The 20,082-nt window shown below is 39.9% G+C and overlaps 2 protein-coding genes and 1 long non-coding RNA gene across 5 annotated transcripts in view; 2 read left to right on the top strand and 1 right to left on the bottom strand.

Moving 5' to 3' along the window:
- Positions 1-461, top strand: part of LOC134651824 (proto-oncogene tyrosine-protein kinase ROS) — a 56,103-nt gene extending 55,642 nt beyond the window's left edge. Inside the window, exon 38 of the mRNA XM_063506937.1 lies at positions 38-461. Within this exon, the coding sequence (XP_063363007.1) occupies positions 38-399 (362 nt within the window). The 3' untranslated portion in view covers positions 400-461. The remainder of the gene's footprint in view (positions 1-37) is intronic.
- A 721-nt stretch (positions 462-1,182) lies between these two features.
- On the top strand, positions 1,183-2,125 carry LOC134651563 (uncharacterized). The gene is made up of 3 exons (XR_010097127.1): positions 1,183-1,224; positions 1,368-1,866; positions 1,991-2,125. It is a non-coding gene; the product is annotated as an uncharacterized LOC134651563 (long non-coding RNA).
- Positions 2,126-3,926: 1,801 nt separating this feature from the next.
- On the bottom strand, positions 3,927-18,881 carry LOC134651822 (smad nuclear interacting protein 1). Of its 3 annotated transcripts, XM_063506934.1 has the most exons (12): positions 18,369-18,881; positions 18,188-18,281; positions 17,874-18,002; positions 16,417-16,518; positions 15,731-15,822; positions 15,571-15,649; positions 15,130-15,216; positions 12,071-12,136; positions 9,113-9,256; positions 7,526-7,720; positions 5,402-5,985; positions 3,927-4,168 (listed from the first exon to the last, which is right to left on the bottom strand). In XM_063506934.1, the coding sequence occupies exons 1-12, from the start codon at positions 18,754-18,756 to the stop codon at positions 3,927-3,929; spliced, it is 2,202 nt and encodes a 733-aa protein (XP_063363004.1). In that variant the 5' UTR covers positions 18,757-18,881. The 3 variants fall into 3 exon arrangements, with proteins under 3 accessions (XP_063363004.1, XP_063363005.1, XP_063363006.1); XM_063506935.1 differs by lacking the exon at positions 16,417-16,518; XM_063506936.1 differs by lacking the exons at positions 16,417-16,518; positions 17,874-18,002.
- Positions 18,882-20,082: the final 1,201 nt, after the last annotated feature.

Raw genomic sequence — 20,082 nt, 5'->3', positions numbered from 1 at the left:
CTATCAACCGTTCAATAACCCGTGACTCGTTTGACAGATGAGGATCCCGAGCACCAAATGGAGCCATCACGTTTACTCCCCGAACGTGTCCCGAAGTACCTCGAGCTGATGTACGACAGCGACTCGGCGGGCGTGTGCGACGGCTACGAAATACCGAGGACACCTTTCCCCAACATCCCCTCGACCAGACATAGCATAATAGGCGTCGCGCCCAACAGACTGATAAAGCCACCGATATACCGGACGCATTCTCTGCGAGCGAATACTAGGCCTCCTAACGCTACTATTATTCCGCTGCGGAACGGTTTGGTGAAGCGAGCTTCGCTGTGCGACGCGCTGAGTCGAGAGAGGACGAGCGACGCGATACACTCTAACGATCATTTCAAGACTTCTTTTTGAACTGTGATATTAGGACATTTTATTTTTGTGTACAGCCAGCAAAGCTATTTCAAACATAGATATTTGTAGGGTCAAGTGGGGTAAATATAAAACACGGGTAAAATATGACTAAAACTTGTTCTATTTCATTTAAAAAGAAGCCTTTGTGCGCAGACTTCTTTTTAAATGGAATAGGAATGAAATAGAACAAGGTTTTGAGTGTTCACCCATCTGACCCTGACCAGAAAATTACTAAAATAGTTTTGCTTAAGCTTTGGATTCCTCCGAAAACGGTGCCGTCATATGACGGCCGTCATATAGCGGCCGCAAAAGACAGCCGTCTTTACGGTGGCGACATGTGGAAAGTACCACGGCGTCATAACACACCGTCATCCACCAAGGTCAAAGCGGCAAATTTGAAAAACGTAGGCGCGATGGGATAATGTCCCATAGAAAATTTGAATTTCGCGCCTTTTCCTACTGACAAGATTTGCTTGATCATCTATAATTTACTTGGAGGATGAAATATCATCAGAAGAGGAAAATAATCGTAGTACGGAATCATTTATTCAAATCTCGTGTCATTTATTCAAAATGGCGTCACCGCTATCTAATAAAACGTTCACGAAACTATCGACACCGTCATGACGGCCGTCATCTTACGTTACGTTGACAGTCAACGTAACGTAACGCTGTCTAGGAAACCGCGCCATCTTATTTACATAGACAACGTTCTAGTGACGTCATTCAACGCTATATAGCGGCCGTCATATTACGGCACCGTTTTCGGAGGAATCCAAAGCTTTACTGTACATTATTCCACCGATCTGAACGCTTTAAGCTTTGGTTTCCTCCGATAGCGGTGCCGTCATATGGCGGCCGTCTCCATACAAATACTACGACATCCATATTTAGCCGTATTATTTAGTATGGAGACGGCCGCTATATGACGGCACCGCTATCCTAGGAAAACCGATCTTTAGTGGTAGTATTTAATGTTATTTATTTATTTAGTTAAGCTGTAAATAGTCTATTCGTTGTACATATTAATTAAGACAACGGTTATTTTAGCATGGGATTCATGTGGTGTTTAGAATGTAATATGCATTTATAATAAGTTTCCTAGGCATTCCTAATTATTGAATGGGTCGAAATGTCAAAGTTTTATTTGTACACAGTAATAAAACAATAATTCGTCTAGACGTTTATTTTATTTAAAATTTACTTATAATATTGATTACGATAAATATAACGACAATGGAGCCTATAGTTGGCCACGGTATAGTAGTTATACATATAAATATGTACAGCAGTTACCAGTAGGTAAATAACAATATAATGGAACAAATTTAAATGTCACAGGCTCCTCGACCAATATAATCAAATAGAAGCGGCGTACGTTTCAGCACAGCCTATGATTTTCTTAATCTAACTAATGGTGCTATACGACTGGACTGCCGAGCCTTCCATAAAACCTGAAAATTACCAGTTATGCTTTGGTTTCCTCCGACAGCGGTGCCGTCATATAGCGGCCGTCTCCATACAAATACTACTACATCCATATTTAGCCGTATTATTTAGTATGGACTATCCTAGGAAAAACGATCTTTAGATATTGAACTACGAAAACGTTATGGAAAACTCGAACATTATCCGGTAAATATATAGACACAGAGCGGGACTTTATTTATCACGGATTTTATTGTTTATTAAACAATATACAATCAGAAAATTACAGCAAAGAAAAAAATATATCTACCCATTAACCCTTTAACCGCCAGAGTCTGATATATAAGACATTACATATCCAGCTCATTTCGCCACAGTCTGATAAATAAGACAAACTGATTTGGTTTTTACAGCACATTTATAACTCCCGTAAATATGCCAACCTTACTTTGCGTGGTACAATTACTGTCGGTGGCGACACGAGCACGCTCGTTCAAAAATTGCTGGCGGTTAAAAGGCTAATATTCCGTGAGAAATAAAGTAACAAAACGCATACATTTTTATATTATAATAATCGATTTAGTTACATTTACGTATGCTCCCTTGTATTTTTTAAAGTATTTCAACAGCTTCCGACTTGATAAAAAATAATATCAGAATTGCAATTTCTATAATATTTTCTACATATCATTATGAACACTCGAGTTCTAAAAAAAGTGTAGGTAAGTTGCAGAGGGGCAATTTATTCTGCGGGGTAATTTAAACTACCTAATCGAAATATCTTCGAATGCAATGCGTTAAGTTTCAATGCTTGGGCCTTGGGGTTTCACGATTCATTAAATTCACATATTCACTAATGTCAAGTCGTACTTTAGGTACATCATACTGTTCGTGTCTACGGTAGAGGCAGTAATAATAATGCAAATGGGCGAATCAACAATGTTTTGTTGTTATTCTGTCTCGTCAGCCAGGCGGCAATACAATTTATACAATAGTATAACAGTTTGTTAGAACTCTTGTACCACGTTATATATTATGGTACTCGGTAGATCAGGGGTCACCAATTAGTTTCTTCAGGGGTCCGGTCCTTAAAATAAAATGACCATCGCGGTCCATTTCTCCTTGAGTTTATTAAATAAGCAAAATATAAAATAGGTCGGCGCCATTTGGTGACCCCTGTGGTAGATAGTCCATCGTGGAAATGGCTTATAACAGTTATAACTCACTACCACACAATAGTTATTTTCGATACAAGTGCGAAAAAAAGGAAATTCGAAACGAGTGGCGGTAAATTAAAACACGACCGAAGGGAGTGTTTTAAATCGACACGAGTTGCGAATTACCTATTCGCACGTGTATCGAACAACGTTTTACAGTACATATGGCACTTTAAAGTTTCGACATACGCACGAAAAGTGCTATTTTACGCATTAGTGCGGAAAAGTAGCCCCATATGTACTGTAAATACATGTTTGTTAAATGCCACAAAACGAGGATTTAAAGAGTGACCCTGGCAGCTATAACCATGGCAACGAGTGACAACACAAAGTCGATTCACCCCCGTACCACAAAATAGATACAGTACAGAAATCAATCTACATACAAAGTGCGCTCGAGCAACGCACACATAGACACTGCTCACAGACACGATATCTCGGACCGGTTGGGACCAGTGCGAGCGCGAGTGCCATCCGCTTGAGACACGCGTCTGTGAACTTTTTTGTGCAATAATGGAGAAACAAAAAAAAGTTATTATAACTGTTCAGTGGACGGTTGTTTGAATTCAACATAAAACGATGAATTGTCGTTTTTTAAGCTACCAGTGGTTTCAGAGAGGTAAGTAAGTATCTGCTTGTATTTCGATGGTTCGTTTTAACGTTAAACAGAACAGTTAGGTAGGTAGGTACCTATGCACCCCGCCCCGGCCACTACTAGATACGAGTGCCACTATCACGTTACTACGATAGTTTTTTGTGCATAAATCATAGTTGACAACCCTAGAGCGACCGCCGAGCGTAGGTATGAAAAGTGAAGTACATACATGTGATTGACTTCTGTACTGTATCTATTTTGTGCCCGTACCCTCCCCCCGCCTACTCCTACTCGCCGTCCTCGACCATCTCCTGCTTGACGCGCTTCTCGCGCTTGATCTGGTCGGTGGTGGCGACGGCGGCGGCGACGTCCTGGTTGTCGTCGTCCTGCGCGTCGTCCTTGCTGTTCTCGTGCAGCAGCACGTACTCGCGCGCCGAGAACCCGAACTTCACCACGTCGCGCTCTAGCAGCTCCACAAAGCGCCGCCCCTCCACCTTCTTGTTGTTCACGAACGTGCCGTTCGCCGAGTCTGGGGAATGTTATAAATTAACTAATGGATTCGCAAAGAGTGACCCTGGCAACGAGTGACAAGATAAAGTCGCTTCACCCCTGTATATATCCGTAGATATCCGGCGTGGGCACTGGCCGAATATCCGGTATCCGGCCGCCGGATATTCGGCCGGCGGAACTATACCTATATTTTGAGTTTTGCAGGCGCGCGTCGTGCAGGTTTCGACCTGTTTCATAGTGAACGTTCGCGCGGACACATTTCTAGGATCGTAACGAGTTTTATCATGTCATTACGTAGTAAGTTCGTTTATAGTTACAAGTGCGCGCGCGTATTTTTGTGTAAACAAATAAGTGTATTGTGTGACATTGGTTACGTATTCATTTCTATCTACTGTGTCGTTAGCATTATGACCGTGACTGTTTATTAGATTCCATTTTTTACCCCAAAATGTGTTAATTTTACTATCCGGTATCCGGCCGGATACTAAAATAACGGCCGGATAGGCCGGATACCGGATAGTAACCGGATATCCGGTGCATCTCTAATATTTTCCCCATACAAACTAGGGGATAAATTTTGAAAAATCCTTTCTTAGTGGACCCCTAGACCTTATAAGGAGCCTACTTGCCAAATTTGAACTTTCTAGTTCCAGCGGTTTGGGCTGTGCGTTGATTTAAGTCAGTCAGTCAGGTCTTTCACGTTTATATATATAGATTAACACATTCAGTGCCAAAAACCCGACTATCGGGTATTTTATGATTTCGTTCCCAGGCCGGACGACCCGATAGTCGGGATCGTGGTACTACACCTTGATATGAAGAAATTCTTGTGGCCTGGCGCGATTGTCTTGTTTGGCTGGGTGGCAATGAATGTGTAAATGGATTCGTAATGAAGTCGAAAACTAGTGTACGCGACTGTTTTCAAAGTAAAGAAAACGTGGGAAAATGCACCACGTCGGGCGACACTCGTTCCTAACTCCAACATATGATTTTTATCTATTAATGACACAGAGATATTTTGAAAAGATAGAAAGTTTCAAAAAGGACTAGTTAGAGGCGTAGAATAACTTAATCGGTCAAGTAATCAAGAATAACTTAATTGATCAAGGGATTTCTAAATGCAGACTCATAACAAAAGAGGTGCTGGTATTATGGCTCTCCAGAGAAATAGTGTAACGTCTTTCTACACACACAGAAGTAACAAAAAATCATTACAAAGGTAAATATTGAACAGCAATGTAACATTACACACCCAAGTCTATGACGTAGGGCCTCACACGGCGGCCCTGCGTGCCGTCGGGCCGCGTGAAGGGCGTGCAGCGGTACTGCAGCGCGGCGTGCTGCTTGCTGATGGACGGGTGTTGTTGTAACGTACCCAAGTCTATGACGTAGGGCCTCACACGGCGGCCCTGCGTGCCGTCGGGCCGCGTGAAGGGCGTGCAGCGGTACTGCAGCGCGGCGTGCTGCTTGCTGATGGACGGGTGTTGTTGTAACGTACCCAAGTCTATGACGTAGGGCCTCACACGGCGGCCCTGCGTGCCGTCGGGCCGCGTGAAGGGCGTGCAGCGGTACTGCAGCGCGGCGTGCTGCTTGCTGATGGACGGGTGTTGTTGTAACGTACCCAAGTCTATGACGTAGGGCCTCACACGGCGGCCCTGCGTGCCGTCGGGCCGCGTGAAGGGCGTGCAGCGGTACTGCAGCGCGGCGTGCTGCTTGCTGATGGACGGGTGCTCCAGCGCGATGTCCACCACCTTCTTGTCGCGCCCGATCAGGAAGCACGACTGCCGGTGGATGTACAGGATCGGGAGAGCCTTGTCGCCCTTGAAGGGGTAGAATCTGGAATAGATTCGTACAGATGTGTTGAGTTCAATTAAAAATAAATAGGAATTAGTTTTTGGCAAAAATTACATTTTTAGTACAAGCTTTTATCGCTGACTGTACTTTTCTTTCCACAGACACAAACAGAATTAGGTTGCATTGTTAGGTAGTTACATAGGTACTTAAGATCGGTTTTCCTAGGATAGCGGTGCCGTCATATAGCGGCCGTCTCCATACTAAATAATACGGCTAAATATGGATGTCGTAGTATGGAGACGGCCGCTATATGACGGCACCGCTTTCGGAGGAAACCAAAGCTTTAGCAAGTTAAATAAAAGCTTGTGAAAATGCAACACTGACGACAACCGTCTTGCTGTCTGGCGCTGATTTTTGAACTTTCCAATAGCTTAAGTAATTCTAGAGCAGGGATCGGATACCGGTATTTTTTGTATGGGAAACGAAAACGGTATATTTTCGTTCTTTGCTAATTATTTCATTTCTAATTGGGCAATCTAATAATACGAAGTCGAAACCTAAAACACAACCGAGTAAAATAATTCGAATAATATTGCAAAAAAAAAAAATCGGTTCCAATCGGTGTTCTAGAGATCTAGAGGCACCGAATGCTCATAGGCATAAAAAAAATTAAAAAATTAATATTTAATCTGTTTATTTTCAATCAAGAGGTTAGTTGTACAATCAATCTCAGTTACAATCTCTATATTTGGAGATTATTTAAACTAAGCTTAGCCTTATATGTGAACTTATATTGTTTTGTTACAGTTAGTTAGTGCTTACATGCAGGGATCGGATACCGGTATTTTTTGTATGGGAACGGAAACGGTATTTTTTCGTTCTTTGCTAATTACTTCATTTCTAATTGGGCAATCTAATAATACGAAGTCGTAACCTAAACACACAACTGAGTCCTACATTTCGAGTAAAATAATTCGAGTAATATTGCAAAAAATCGGTTCCAATCGGTGTTCTAGAGATCTAGAGGCACCGAATGCTCATGGGCATAAAAAAAATTAAAATTTAATCTGTTTATTTTCAATCGAGAGGTTAGTTGTACAATCAATCTCAGTTACAATCTCTATATTTGGAGATTATTTAAACTAAGCTTAGCCTTATATGTGAACTTATATTGTTTTGTTACAGTTAGTGCTTACATGTTAATACTAGTTATATCTTGCATTAAAACCGACTAAGGTCTAAAGTAATTGTAGCAGTAATACTGCTGCAGTATGGCACCCACCTCCACCGCCTCTAACACAAACTCTAACATGCAATAATAATCGTAGTATTGATGCTGCTATAGAGGCTACAAATGGACACCACTCAGCATATGCTCTAACATAATATATATGCTATAGCGCTGGTCTTCCGTGGAGCCCAGGGCAAGAAGATAGCTCAGAACAGTAAAGGCAGTGTCAAAATGTGATTCAGTACCTAATTAATATTTAACACAAATTACAAACTTATACATGAAGACAAAGAAAAAGAAAAAAAAGTGAAATTTGATATGGAAGTGAGTGGGTTGGGAATAGGCACCCACCTCCACCGCCTCTTGGGCTGCTTTGCGTCTTCGGGCTCTGCGTACTTGATGACGACCCCGTTGACGGTGTTGGCCTCGGCCGTGAGCTTGCCCGACAGCCCGAAGTTGGGTTTCTCCTTGTCGCCGGCCGCGGCCGCCTCCTTGCCCGCTTCGGCTTTGCCCCACGTGTAATCTTTCTCGTCGACGTTTGTGAACCTAGAAGAATAGCCGATGGTTCTATCTCTATTATGTGAAATTATTGTATGCTTAGGCGAACCCTACGCAAGATCCGATTGACGGATTACGATATTTATTGACGTGTAGGGTAGTGTGTTGACGGATCACAATATTTCGCTGGATTTCTGGAAATGCTTGTGATCTGATCCTAGATCCTGGATCGTGATAATAATATTTATCTTGCGTGTAGTGTCGCGTTTGATATTTATCGCGTACCTGCCTCGTACAAAGAACGCTTCGTACTGACGCGATCCGTATTGATGGTGTAGTGTAGGGTGTGCTGTGATCCGGCCCAAGATACATAATAAATATCATGATAATTATCAAAATATTTATTGATGTGTAGGCTTCGCCTTAGAGAGGTAAAGTTATAGACGGATACTTCAAAGCTGAGTAATACAACTAATATAAAGGGGCCCACTGTTGCTGTCAACTTTTTGTTCTAACTGACAGGCCGATATCGTCCGGCGGCGGTAATCAGTGGGCCCTATGGTCATCCTGTGCGACACGGTAACATTAAGCCGCGTCTCCATTACGCGCGGCGGCCGCGCGAGCAATGTTCGACCGCGGCAAGCCTGTATTTTGGCTCGCGAGCCAAGTTCGGCGCCATCTTGAACTATAGCGCGGCGGCCTCGCGCGGCAGGCGATCCGACGAATCCGACGATCAACCAGTTTGTACTCGGGAACCATGGACGTACGTCGTCGTGCAGCTGCCGCTTTTATAATTATTTATCATATTATTCACAAGAAACCTAAACGGAAAGTTCGATGGTGGATGAAAAAGATGTTTATGAATAGAATACTACATGGTGGTGTGAGACTTATGGAAGACATGAGATATGAAGTTACATTACAAAATTTCACAAGAATGACATCAGAAGATTACGAACTTTTAAAAGCATTAATTCCATGCATCACTTCGTAATGATCTGTTGCGATAATCACTACATTTACTATTCCATAGAAACTGTTTAGTTCCGTATAATTTAATTAAAGTACGACACTTTTCATTATCCTTGTCTGCTGCCGCGCTCGCGAGCCAACTGAAATATGTACACATCCGTCCCCACTGCGCGCGAACATTCCTTTGCCGCGCGCCGAAACACCGACATGAATGGTTCGTCGCGAGCCGCGTTCGAGCGAGCGAATGATCGAGTTGGCTCGCGAGCCAGCCCGGTATCGATTGCGCGCGGCTGCCTCGCGAGCCAATGTTCGATAGCTTGCCGCGCAATATGGAGACGGGGCTTTAGGTAACTTACCTACTTACTTCCAGTTGCACGTGTTGCTTAACGTTGCACCTTTACGGGGGCCCGCACTTTGGGGTCTTGACTGCTCTCTAACTAGTCGAAAAATAATGGTGTAAATACGAACCTGGTCTTTCTATCCCTGGGAGGTTTGGAGTCTGCGGGTCGCTCGGGGCGCTGGTCGCGGAGGCCGGACTTGGCGCGCTCGTCGGGCCGGCGCCGCTCCTGGCTCGTGTAGCGCGGCTCCGGGCTTCCCGATCGAGACGGCTCCCTGATTCATCGGAATAGTACATTATTGTCGAGGTTCGGAAGTAGCTACTTGCAGGCTGAGGATTCGTTTTAAACGGACGACCTTGGGAGTCCGTTTAATTGAATCCGAAGCCAGCAAGTAGCCTTCCAGCCGAGTCATATATAGTGCTTTTCTCAAAAATGGTGCAAGAAATAGAAATATTTTACAGAACTTACAGAAGCAACGTTCTAATTTTCCATTAATTTTCACAGAAAAAAGTACAACCATTAAAAAAATTAGCTTGCCGCCTTTAAAAAAAAAAGAAGTGTATTTTTCTGCTGAAAATACGCCTAACTATTTGAGACACCTAAATAGTCGCGGTACCAACATTAAGCCTGTAACAGACTATCGCACCGCATCGCGACCTTGGAGCGTCGCACCCATAAGTGAGAGTGAGAAAGAGATATCTGTTTCTCGCTCTCACTTATGGGTGCGACGCTCCAAGGTCGCGGTGCGGTGCGATAGTCTGTTATAGGCTTTATAATAATAAGTACTGATCATCTGTTTGGCTGTTTTAAGGGACCTATGCCTTCATTTGATATGGCCATTTGAAGTTTTAAAAAGTTTGGAACTCGTTAAATAATGGAATTTGTATGCGACATTGCAGTCCCGAAATCGAGACTGCAATGTTTTTAACTTTTTAATTTTTTGAATGACCATAAACTACGCACTTCGCGACCTATTTTTTAACCGGCAACGTCGACTTTGCCGTCCATTTTTGAGAAAAAGTACATTATTGTCGAGGTTCGGAAGTAGCTACTTGCAGGCTGAGGATTCGTTTTAAACGGACGACCTTGGGAGTCCGTTTAATTGAATCCGAAGCCAGCAAGTAGCCTTCCAGCCGAGTCGTATATAGTGCTTTTCTCAAAAATGGTGCAAGAAATAGAAATATTTTACAGAAGCAACGTTCTAATTTAGACAGAAAAAAGTACAACCATTAAAAAGATTTGCGTGCCGCCTTCAAAAAATAAAAGAAGTGTATTTTTCTGCTGAAAATACGCCAACCTATTTGAGACACCTAAATAGTCGCGGTACCAACATTAAGCCTGTAACAGACTATCGCACCGCACCGCGACCTTGGAGCGTCGCACCCATAAGTGAGAGCGTGAAACAGATTATCTCTTTCTCGCTCTCACTTATGGGTGCGACGCTCCAACGACGCGGTGCGGTGCGATAGTCTGTTATAGGCTTAATGCTGATCATCTGTTTGGCTGTTTAAGGGACCTATGCCTTCATTTGATATGGCCATTTAAAGTTTTAATAATTTTGGAACTCGTTAAATAATGGAATTTGTATGCAACATTGCAGTCCCGAAATCGAGACTGCAATGTTTTTAACTTTTTAATTTTTTGAATGACCATAAACTATGCACTTCGCGACCTATTTTTTAACCGGCAACGTCGACTTTGCCGTCCATTTTTGAGAAAAAGATATGAGTTTGCAAGGTGGACGCCCTAACCTAACCTAACCTAAATTTACCGGCGGTTTTATATGAAATCTTGTTTTTAACTCGAAAAACATCTGTAGGGGTAGTCGCTGACAAACCCGAGACGACACGAAAAATAAAATAATGCTATCATCGAGTTGAGCATTAGCATGCGGGGCCTGGACAGAGGGGCTCCAGAGAAAAAATCCGACATAACGTTCATCATGTGGGAAAACCATACTTCCAATTTAGGTTATATTCGCAAATCACTCAATGTTTCAAACTGGCGACACGACGACAGGCTCAGGTCGAAGATTCGGGAGTCCCACACTAAGTTTACGCGAGGTCTCGCCAGTCTCGCTACAAATGAGCGAACTATAGTTCGATTTTTAGAGTTCCATACCCAAAGGGTAAAAACGGGACCCTATTACTAAGACTCCGCTGTCCGTCCGTCCGTCCGTCTGTCGGTCCGTCCGTCTGTCACCAGGCTGTATCTCGCGAACCGTGATAGCTAGACAGTTGAAATTTTCACAGATGATGTATTTCTGTTGCCGCTATAACAACAAATACTAAAAACAGAATAAAATAAAGATTTAAGTGGGACTCCCATACAACAAACGTGATTTTTGACCGAAGTTAAGCAACGTCAGGCGAGGTCAGTACTTGGATGGGTGACCGTTTTTTTGCTCTATTCTTTGTTGATGGTGCGGAACCCTTCGTGCGCGAGTCCGACTCGCACTTGGCAAAAACACATTTTAAAAATAAGTTACGGTAAATATGTAACAATTATGAATCTAATACGATCTTTTATAGTCTTCTGCTTTCATAAGTAATAGTTATTGAATTTAAAAGTGTTTTTCAATTAAAAGACATGTCAAAATCGCTTACCTTCTTTCAAGTTCTTTCTAATGCTAAAAAAAACGAACTATAGTACAAATCTTTGGCTAGTCCAAACGTTTAAAAGTAGATCGAGCTACTTGCTAACTGTATACACTCGGACCCATTCAATGAAAAGTTAAATAAGCTATTAGAATTAGAGAAACATAACTTGTTCATTAGTGATCTGTGTTACGTGTACATTAGTTTGTTATAGTACAGGGTGTAATCTAAAACGTGATACTAGATAATCAAACCTGAATCTTTTCATGATTTTGAACAACTTTTACTATGGGGTCAACTTTGTAAATTAACAATAAAAAAAATCTTTGCCATACATTTTTGTCTACCTCTCCTTGACCATTTCTATGGAACAGCTCAATTTTTTTTTAATATTACAAAATTGACCCCATAGTAAAAGTTGTTCAAAATCATGAAAAGATTCAGGTTTGATTATCTTGTATCACGTTTTAGATTACACCCTGTATTTGTACCTGTGGTGCGGAGGGAAGGGCTTCGGCTCCGGCCGGAAGGGGCGGTCGCGGCGTCCGTCCCGGGGCCTGCGGTCAAACGGACTCATGACTCCTCTTGCCATAGCGACTATGTCACGAGACAACATACATTCGGTGTGTAGAAACCAGGGATGTTGCGGATGCAGATTTTTTGACATCCGCGGATGCGGATGCGGATGTTTAGAGGCTCACATCCGCGGATGCGGATGCGGATGTCAAGATTAGGTACTTAGAAAACGTCAAACATTACATTTTTTGTATTTTTTTATTAAAAAAAACGAAACGTTTAGTATTTGAGCAAGAACATAGGTGCGGTATATTGAATAAACAGTAACTTCGCCGACTTTTCTGGATCTGGACGATTTCGTTATAGGTAATGACGAAGTTACCTAGCACTTACGCCGCCGCTAACACGTTCCTGTTCCGACTTGTTCGACATCCGCATCCGCATAAGCTCCGCATCGATTTTATGCGGATGCGGATGTTGAAAATAATGCGGAAGTTCCGCGGTTGCGGATGCAGATGCGGATGTTCGCAACATCCCTGGTAGAAACATATCACTGTGATCATTTATGACGACTTAACGAACGAATCTATACCAGTGTCGTATTTTTATACTATATTTCTAAGGTCCATGTTACAATGATCAGAGATCGGAAAGGCTGGGTGCAGACTTTAATTTCCAATATTTGTAGAAGTGTTCTTTTAAGTTATTTTCTAAACATCACACCCTTGCCTACCTCCAAAAATTATATCATAAGGTTATTCCTGGAGATCTATAGTTTCTTAGAAACACAAGAGTAAATCTAGAATCACAAATATCATAATGTACATTTACTATGCTTCCTGTGAAACTACTTTGATATTCTAAACACAATTGTATCACTAATTAAAAACGGATTTCCAAATTCACCAGCAGTAAAGGTAATTAAAGTAGTTTGTTTGGTTAGCATTCTCCTGGTTTTAAAGATTTGTAATGCGAGGAATCAAAAATGCTGAGTACAGGTTACAAGGTGTAGCGTTTGGTAATTTTTGGGGGTGGTATCATAGTTCACGCATGTAATATTAATCGATCAGGCCCTAATCTAAACCATTTCATTTATAAATGACTTCAAGTATATTCAGACGTATTAAATTAACCAATAATCAAAGTGATCTTTGATTTATAAAAAAAAGCACTAGTTTCTGTAAATAAGAGAATTTGCGCTAAATAGTAAAAGATCATCTTAATTTTTGGTAGGAGATATAATTAAAACTTTTTATCAACTATGAATATAGTATGGTTATTTGGGAATGTCAAGAGCCCAGACTTCAAAATGTTTTCAGTATTAACAAGTCAGCATTATCTTATCTGTAACATAACGAACAAAAATTCACCAACTCCAAGAAGCAATAGGCACTCCTATAGACTTACCGTGACTCCCAACAAAAATCCTGATCTGACGATGATATACCTACTATGCAGATCCTATCATGGATTTAATGCTATTGAGATTAGTTAATGATTGAGTCAATCCATTCTGGTTTTATTGTCTCTTTCTCAATATAGTGCTTATACTGCTTGCATCCTCAACTAATGCTTGGGAGCCCAGGGCCTGTCTTCTTTATGTATTTCTGTCATTCAAAACAAATCCAATATTACTTAGTTTTCTTTGAATATCAATCAGCAGCTTTTCATTAATTCCATTATGCATCGATTAAATATTATAACCATTTTAATTTTTATGAATATAAAGGTGTATTATATTAAACATTTAATATCTATTTTTCTTTTTCTAAATACTCAGTCTTTGTTTTATTATGTTCACTGGTATTGATCATATTTTTTTGGTTATTGTATCAGTATCTTACAAGAATTCTTCCCACGATGAATTGATTGAAGAGTTACAATAATAAGTTTCATTCGTTGTAATTGGATAAAATAAGAATAATCCAAGCTAACACATGAGTGTAGTTCTATTTCACCGGCAATATCATGTTCGGATGTAGACGGTTTCTGTGACATTTCCATATTCCATTCTTGAGGTTCCCATTATATTTAATAGGCCCATTTTTTGAAATCTTATCTCTTCCAGGTCTCTCAATCCATAACAATCTGTGTATAAAGAAAAATATATCCCTTGGGAAAATTTCGTGCGTGTAATCATGATTATCTCTATTAGTAGTTAACTGTGTTTCCAGGGTAAAATTCTTGATTTCTCAATTCTTCAATAATAAGATTTTGCTTGTACAGCTGTCGACGGTATACAAATTTCCAAGCTCTAAACTTTGTTTAGTCTGAAGAAAGTTATGTGCATGTCAAAATCAATAAACTTCATCTATTATCCATCATTTATCTATATTGCTTAAACCTTAACAAAGAGTTTTCCACATTGTTACTTTCAGTAGTAAATTTATTAAAGACTATGTATTTTTCTGTCTCTTCATAATTCTTGCTATATGATCCAAAACTCTTCTTATTATATTTATATAATATTACAAAACAGAGTATTGAGCTACATGTACAAGTACTTGAATATATACTTCAAAGTAAATGGAAGACTTAGACATGGTGACAGATAAACGCAACTAGTAGTCGTATCTAGTTGTACCTTGTGTTTAAGTCGTAATCAGACTTGGTCTCCTGAGCATCTAAGAGCTTGAATAATCACTGATTCCAATCCATCATGGTCCAAGAGCATATCAAGTATGTATCAAACAATCTATAACAACCGACTCACACATGCCTAGAGTATGTATCGTGTAATGTGCAAATATTAAAATATCTTTGCAACACCAACATGTTCTGATTTAATTCATTATAATTTTCTGTAGAGATGTCACTGTAAAAACAAATATAGTCATTTAACTTCGCGAGTATACACTGGCCAGTTTAAGTTCGTAAACTCATGCTGTGGTGCATTAAACAGCACAATTTTTATTAAATTTATAAATTCAATTCATTGATAAATTAAATTTCGTTTTTACTTTTTACCACATACGATATAATATAAGTAATTATTCCGAGATAAAATGTTTGGTGGTAAATAGTAATTACGTACCTTTCTGAGACATATCCTTCTTCCCTGAACCTTTCCCTCTTGTCCGGATATTCCCTCTCGCGGTAGCGTTCTTCGGGAGGTGGTCTCCTGGAAACATCAAACATAAAGTGTCATTCAATAGAACTTGCTAACTGTGCAAACAAAAGTTACTAGTAAATTGACATTCAGTGTCAATCTTAGTATGGCGGTTTGTTTACATAGTTAAGTAGCAAGTTCTATTGAATGACACTTTAAATAGATATATTATTTTAATATTTTTGTAGTTAGCAACAAACCCGGTAAACGTAGAAAAATTATAAAAACACTACATAAAACCATCCATAATACTCCTTAACATCCATAATAAATAGGCTTAAACCCCAAACATCTTAGATTATAATGCAAGCAAATGTTTGAAGTTTGCGGCTCTTAACTTGGATCCCCTTTGAAAGTTTTATTTACCTTTCCCTGTAATCCCTGCCATTGTCGTAGTCAGGTCGCTTAGGCCTTCTGTCCTCATGTTGGTTGTAACGGTTGAACCCTAGAAAAACAAGTAAATTTTAGAAAATGTTCTAGAAAACTAGACACTTCAATATTCTTTAATAAATAAATATATATTTACCTCTAGGGTCCTCCCTGGAATGGTAATTATCATCTCTGGGACGTTTGTGGTATTCTTCTACAGGTGGCCGATGCTCTTCATACCTTTGGTTTCTAAAAACATTTTTATGTGTAAAATAATATTTGAGTAAGCAGTATATTATACTGCTTACTCAAATAGCTAATGCAATGTCATTCATTGCACACATGTGTTGCTGGAAAGTTTCCAAAATGACAAAATTTAAACGGAAAATGTCCGAAAATTCTCTTATTTTTTATGGAGTTTGCAACATTCCATTTCTATAATATATCTTTTTTAACAAAAGTTTCTTATGCACAAATTTCTGAGATCATTTAAAACTTTTTGGAATTTATTTACAACATGTGCAAATAAATAAAGTAACATTATTTCCGAGAAGAATGCTGCAATTTTTTGTCAGTACAGGCAATCCAGCTCGACCCACTCAAAAATATGCCTTAGATATTTTTTGACACAATTTATATTATAACATTGTTACTTGGTTAGCTTGGCCAAAGATTAAAATGAATAGCAAGTCAAATATTTTTTTTGGATACAACTCAACTAGCATGCACTCTTAGTACACTACTGTTTTCTTTAGCTGATTCTTTAAAGTACTATAATACAATGGATACTAATCCTTTATTAAACAACATTGAGATTTAGGTATTTGATTGAATTTAAAATACCTTTTATATTCATCATAATGTCTCTGCCTTTGACTGTAATCCTCCTCATTGGAATGAGTCTGGTCATATTTCTCACTATTTTTATATTTGTCATATTGGAATCTGCAATGAGTTTACAAATAAACTCTGATGTTTAATGTTGTGAGCGAGCTAATATAGATGATTGAAAATGACTTTAGGGTGACTAGTGAATGCAATGTTTTGATGGGTGAAACAAAATAAAATATTATGATGTAATATGCTTATGCACAAATAGGAAAATCAAAAAATTATGAGAACAAAGTGTTGGGAAAGCATAGTATCGGCGCAACAAGCAAGAGAGGAAAAATGATAATCCAATTTGCATGTGAACACAACATGAAAATACTCATTCCATGTTTAAGGTCGAAGATAAGAACATATGGACCTGATTCTTGCTGAACAAGAATTTAGATTTACTATAAGGCCGGATTTACACTTGTAAGTTTTACTTACGTAAGTAGGGACACAGCTATACCACAGAATGAGATGAATATCGTTATCTCATTCTAAGAAATAGCTTTGTCCCTACTTACGTAAGTAAAACTTACAGGTGTAAAGGCGGCCTAATGGCCACAATCCCGTAAGTTACATACAAAACAGGTCAAAACCTGCACAACCTGAAGAACCTAAATGTAGGTATAGTTACGCCGGCCGAAAATTCGGCGGCCGGATACCGAATATTCGGCCAATGGCCAGGCCGAAAATCCGGTATCCGGCCAAACAACTATCTTGCATCTCTACATAGTACCCATGATGTTTATGTTATGTATTGAAACAAATGAGTAGTGCAGATAAAGGAATTTTTAACCTTTTGAACGCCAAACGGCGCATCCATTTTGCCGTGCCACTGACGCCACGGGGGTAAAATTTAGTTTTGTGAATAAATAATGCCAACCTAAAAGTGGGGTGTTTTTCAGTAGATTTTCATCAAAAAACGATCGACGTCAAATGCCGTCTTTGGCGTCGTTGTCACGATTTTGCGTTTACGTTAATTGCCGTCTGTGGCGTTCAAAAGGTTTAAGGAATGGACAGAGACTGCGTCCCAGCAGTGGGACAGTAGAGGCTCCTAATAATAATAAGTGGAGATACATTATGCCCATTACAATACCCACATATAACCCACACATGGATGATAATATAATATAATAATATGATATAAATAAACAGTATAAGGATAAAAGAATGATTACAAAATAACGTTGACTAAATCATGGCAGCACCATGGTAGCCAGCACAAACAGGAAACTCAAGGAATATCATAAAATCTCCTATGGAAATGGCTCATTATAGTAAATGGATGTCTTTCACCAGAAACGCAGAGCAGGAAAAGAGTGAAAGTATATTAAAATATGGGCAGTTGTCAGCAGACAAGCACCATAGTAATATGAGGAGGACAGTACTTGAATATCTCTGGAAAGAAATATTGTAGGATCTACCTGTCATTGCGTTCATGGGTATAGCGGTACTGCTCCTGGTATCTCCGCTCTTTGCTGGAGCCCCGATAAAATCGCTGCACTTCCCGATCCCTCTCAACACTTTCCGCTGTTGACTGATGATAGTCTCGCCTACAAGAGATTTCAGTTTTGTAACAAGCCCAAAAACTTTTAATGACAAACCTATTAAATATAACTTAGAGAAACTGATAAAATCGAAAACCTTTTTAAGTGCTGACGTAACAATTACATTAATTTATAGCACCAAAATATGCGGTGGAAAGTACTCTTAAGTAGAATGTTATAAATAAACTTACGGGTAATAAGTTCGAGGCTGGCCACGTTCTTCTGACGATTCACGGCGCTCCTTAACGACGCTGTGCAGACGCCGTTCCGCTGGCACCTCTTCTTCTGTGACAATTAAATAGTACAATTCGTTAAGACACTTGTAAAGATACTTATTTGAAAAAACGAAAATCGTAGTATCTTTTTACTAACCAATTATTACACTAGCAGAGGAGCTGCGGGCTCTTTTAGAATGTTTGTGCTTGTGCTTGTGTTTTCTCTTTTTTTTCGGAGAGATTTCACCTTCGCTGACGGAAGAAACTTCCTCTACTGACTGACTTCCCTCGGGAGACTCTGAACGCCTTTTCTTTTTGCCATGTTTCTTCTTCTTTTTCTTATGTTTCCGTTTCTTTGAACGCCTCTGGTCGTCGGAATCGCTTTCTGAATCTGAAGAGTCAGCACGTTTTCTTTTTTTCTTGTGCCGGTGTTCTGACGCCGAGGATTCTTCACTGTCGCTTTCCGACGAACTCTTTGATTCCACACTAGCTTCAGATACCTCCGACTCTTCTGATGATGACTGGTGACGCTTTTTAGACTTCATTTTATGTGAATTCAGTATGGATTGTAATGAAAAACGACAGTCAAATGCAATCAAACAAATCACAAGTTCCACCACGCAAAATAGCCAGCCATTACAGAAACAGATAAGAAAATAAATGAACGAAAAAAAGACAATCGGAACCATAGAGGTACAATAATATAGACTATAGAGATGAAATATGGGGGAGTGGCCAGATGACCGAATGAGATGCACTTATGGATCTTTTAGTAGGAGTAGCAGAGAAAGCGCTATTATTGTTTTTCATTGTCACACTCTTACTTTTTAGGGTTCCGTAGCCAAATGGCAAAAAACGGAACCCTTATAGATTCGTCATGTCTGTCTGTCTGTCCGTCTGTCTGTCCGTCCGTATGTCACAGCCACTTTTCTCCGAAACTATAAGAACTATACTGTTGAAACTTGGTAAGTAGATGTATTCTGTGAACCGCATTAAGATTTTCACACAAAAATAGAAAAAAAACAATAAATTTTTGGGGTTCCCCATACTTTGAACTGAAACTCAAAATTTTTTTTTTCATCAAACCCATACGTGTGGGGTATCTATGGATAGGTCTTCAAAAATGATATTGAGGTTCCTAATATCATTTTTTTCTAAACTGAATAGTTTGCGCGAGAGACACTTCCAAAGTGGTAAAATGTGTGTCCCCCCCCCCGTAACTTCTAAAATAAGAGAATGATAAAACTAAAAAAAATTAATGATGTACATTACCATGTAAACTTCCACCGAAAATTGGTTTGAACGAGATCTAGTAAGTAGTTTTTTTTTTATACGTCATAAATCGCCTAAATACGGAACCCTTCATGGGCGAGTCCGACTCGCACTTGGCCGCTTTTTTTTATTCCCACCGTAAATTTATAGCCGGCTTCGCTCCGCGCACGTAGTCTGGAGGGGGCTTAAATAGAGTGTGTCAAAGGACTGTCTTATTTCAAACATAGACAGAGAGAGTCATACTATCTTTGTCTAACACTAGTACTAGCACCCAAAAGAATAGGATGAGTATAGTTTTTTTTTGTTCCTATTTACTGACAAATTGGTTTGACCATCTATACTTGCCACCCACCAACCACCACCAGCTATATATATATTATATATTCTTCTGTAAAGGCCCCAGTACACAATGGGCCATCGCCAGCCAGTCCAAGGGACGCAGCCATGCGGTAGAATGAGATAGCAATATCACTTGCTTCCTCTAACGCATAAATGCGTCCCCCAGAATGGTTCACGCTGGCCCATTGTGTACTGGGGCCATAAGCGTTTGATATTAAATTCTTATTTGAGTCCATTATGATTTATGATTTGGAATCAAA

The sequence above is a fragment of the Cydia amplana genome, chromosome 10 (assembly GCF_948474715.1).
Source record: "Cydia amplana chromosome 10, ilCydAmpl1.1, whole genome shotgun sequence".
NCBI classification, from domain to species: domain Eukaryota; kingdom Metazoa; phylum Arthropoda; class Insecta; order Lepidoptera; family Tortricidae; genus Cydia; species Cydia amplana.
The sequence above is the reverse complement of the archived record's forward strand: the minus strand, read 5'-3'. Positions and strand labels throughout refer to the sequence as shown.